The following is a 3,590-nucleotide window of genomic DNA, read 5'->3' on the forward strand; positions in this document are numbered from 1 at the left end:
TCCTCAGTCAGTGAACATTTAGCATTAGTATTACCTCCTTTTGCTTCCTCCCATCTGTGTTGAGTAAATGTTGGACTTGTCCTTCCAGCACGATGTCTGTTTCATTTATTATTAACACTGCACGAGATATGCTCTCAATTTATTTGTGTAATTGTAATTTAAAGAGAACAAAGAGACACGCACATGCTAGAAAAAACTTAGACTGCTGAACCACAAAGAGGCATGTAGTAAAAGTAGAGTCCGCACACTACTTTTTGGTTACTTTTCTTTGTTGCTATATTATTTTTGTTATGTTGGCATGGAAATAAATGAAACTTCTATAAGGAGTGTTCATGTGATTTTACACATTTATAGTGTGAAATTAATTAATGCATAATAATCGTGATAATCGTAAAACCGTGATTATTTCTCTGACAATAATCGTACCAAGAAAATCTATAATTGTGACATCCATACTCTGATGACGTGTTCGAGGAGCGACAGTTCGCATGGATGACCAGAACGCCGAGATGGCGTGACCCGACTGTGAGTAGTAGACAAACTTTCTGCGGGGGCTTCTATGAACATATATCCTTCCCAAATTCTTGTACTTGTTTCAACACAACCCAATCTGCCTCAATAAATCCTTTTTCACTAACCTGGACCAACACTTTAATGCATTTATCTGGCAGAGCAAACCAGCCCGTATCAGGAAATTGAGCCTCCAGCTCCCGAAGTCTGAAGGAGGACTAGCACTTCCGAACTTTCGCCACTATTTCTGGGCTTGCAACATCACCAAATTAATACACTGGGTCCATTGCAGTTTTATAGACACCTGTCCACCCTGGGCTCACACTGACATTTCATCCTCCCACTACTCTCTGCACTCTGTGATTTCTTCACAGCTGCCCATCAGTGTTCATAAGATGTCGCACAACTTGGTCGTCCATAACACAATTAAGATCTGGCTTCAATTCAGGAAACAACACGGTCTACTTAGGGCTTCGATCCATGCTCCAATATTGAACAATTACTTATTTCCTCCCTCCTGCTCTGATCCCACTTTTCGTATGTGGTCAACTAAAGGCCTCAAAACACTTAACGACTAGTATGAAAGAGAGACTTTTTCATCTTTAATGTTTTGTCAGCTAAGTGCAATTTACCTAATAGCCACTTTTCGATTCCTCCAAGTGAGGCATTTCATCCAAAAACAATTTCCACATTTCCTGAACCGCCCCCCTGAAGCAGTAATAGATCAATTTCTCTCCCTCTATCCTGATCAAAAAGGACTGATATTCACCATCTATAACATAATTGGCCTCCTGAATCCGGTCCCCACTATATCGCTTAAGGATTTGTGGGAGCAGGATTTAGGGACAGAGATAACTGACAACCAGTGGAGAAGTATTTTAAAACTGGTCCATTCCTCATCCATATGCACCAGGCATGGCCTTCTGCAATGTAAAGTGCTCCATAGAGCCCACCTCACCAATGCTAAATAAGCTAAAATATATTCTAACCAGAATGATGCTTGTAACTGTTGCAACTGCATATTTTTTGGGTGTGCCCGAGGCTGACCTGCTTCTGGTCAGATAAATTCAAAACTCTTGAACAGGCCCTTAACACAAATTTAGAACTGAACCCCCTCACTGCTCTTTTTGGTCTCCCACAAACCGAAAACTTGCCTAATACTGCAGGGCGTGTCATTGCCGCCACCACTTTGTTGGCAAGGCGCACCATTCTTTCCAAATGAAAAGATGCTTCTCCCCCAACCCACAATAGATGGATACAGGAAGTCTTACACCTTCTACAACTAGAGAAACTAAGGTCCTCACAAAAGGGGTCCGTGACATCCTTCTATAAGACCTGGGACACCCTATTAGCCTTTGTTAGGGACAAGCTTATGCTTTTGTTTGGATTTTATTTTCGCTCTTGGTTATCCTTCCTACCACTAAGCAGATACCATGCTGTAATAGACTTGTATGCATCACCCTGTATTGTCTGAAAAAACTGAATAAAAAGATTTGGGGAAAAAAAAAAAAAAAAAGTTGGCCCGTCCTTCACCGTCCCCGTCATCTGACGGTTAATGGCCTCTTCATTTGCGAGGACAAGGAGGGCGCGCAATTCCTTGTCTCCCCAGTTGCTCATCTTTACAGTGTCTGTCAGTGTGTTTCCCTCTTGCTACTAGCTGCTCGCTAATTCCTGCCATCAGCTATTTCCTGTTTATCCACCGCCAGTGGCTCAACGTGCGGCGTCATCAACAGCTCCTCCCACAAGTCATCAACAGCCCCTCCTGTGGCAGAAGAGCGCCTCGTTCTTTTTAAACCAAAAAGGTTCCGCCAATATGTCTACCCTACGAGGCGGAAAATTGGGCACCTCGGATCAACTCGCCAATCCGGCTCTGTGTGTCTAAACGCTCGCAGCTTGGCGGCAAAACGGCCCAACATTCGCCAAAAATCTGGCAGAGTAAAAGGGGCTAGGGTCTCTGTCCCTGTGTCTGTCTCTGTCTCAGATGTCTCAGACAGTCTGAGTTCAGCAGCAGTGAGACACGTGTTAAATCTTTAATGATACACAGATAGATGATACCAACAAGGCTTAGCTCCGCCTCCTGAAGACACCTGGTCAGCCCTGTCCACTGTCTTACCTGTCAGAGTGGACGTGGTTGCGGATTTCCTCCAACAGGCTGAAGGCTCGACTCAGCGGCGACCGAAAGACGTCCACCGGCACCAGGCTGCTGTCCCACGGAGACACCGCCGCCTTCACCAACACTTGCTGGATGTAGGCGACTGGAGGACCCCGATACTACGAGACAGACACATCACACCTTCAGACTGTCTCCTGGATCAAAGTGTCCTCAGGTGAAGCTGTGTCTCTCTGACTGTCAGCAATCAGAGTTAATGTGTCTCTGTCTCTGTCTGACCGTCTGTCTCAGAGGACATGTCAGTTCAGTCTCACACTGAAGATTAAAATTAGTTTCACTTTAAGATTCAAGGTCAGAGGACTGAGGGAATAAGGAGACATTTTAGGATGTATATGGACATGTCCATGTTCTCTGGTGTCCTACCCAGTCAGGACGTTCTCCAAGGTCTCCCTGAGGCTCATGGGAAGGGATGCTGTAGTCTCGCACCCCCGTGGTGAACTCCACAGGACCCGTCCCTGGCAGGGGGAGCCTCAGTAAAGGATAGCTGGGGGGCAGACAGGGGGAAAGGGTGAGACAGAGACAGACAGAGGGAGACAGGCAGAGTGAGACAGAGAAGGGGAGACAGGCAGGGTGAGATAGACAGGGTGAGACAGAGAGTGTGGGACAGAGAGGGGGAGACAAAGACAGGCAGAGTGAGATGGCTCAGTTCATCAGTCAGACATGACACAGAGCTGATGTGATGTCAGACATTGTGGCTGCTGTTTGCTGCGTGGTCAGATCATAACACACACACACTACCGTAAGAAACCTCGGAGTAATATTTGATCAAGATTTGTCTTTTAATTCTCATTTAAAACAAACCTCATGGACTGCATTTTTTCATCTGCGTAATATTGCGAAAATTAGGCCTATCCTGACCCGAAAAGATGCAGAAAAATTGGTCCACGCTTTTGTTACCTCTAGGCTGGAT

At 45.5% G+C, this 3,590-nt stretch overlaps 1 protein-coding gene across 1 annotated transcript in view; it reads right to left on the reverse strand.

The window, feature by feature from the left end:
* Positions 1 to 3,590, reverse strand: part of scap (SREBF chaperone) — a 69,018-nt gene that overhangs the window by 48,320 nt on the left and 17,108 nt on the right. The window contains 2 exon segments of the mRNA XM_050047896.1: positions 2,624 to 2,781; positions 3,044 to 3,164. Of these exon segments, the coding sequence (XP_049903853.1) occupies positions 2,624 to 2,781; positions 3,044 to 3,164 (279 nt within the window).

Source organism: Epinephelus moara, chromosome 6 (genome assembly GCF_006386435.1).
Source record: "Epinephelus moara isolate mb chromosome 6, YSFRI_EMoa_1.0, whole genome shotgun sequence".
NCBI lineage: Eukaryota > Metazoa > Chordata > Actinopteri > Perciformes > Serranidae > Epinephelus > Epinephelus moara.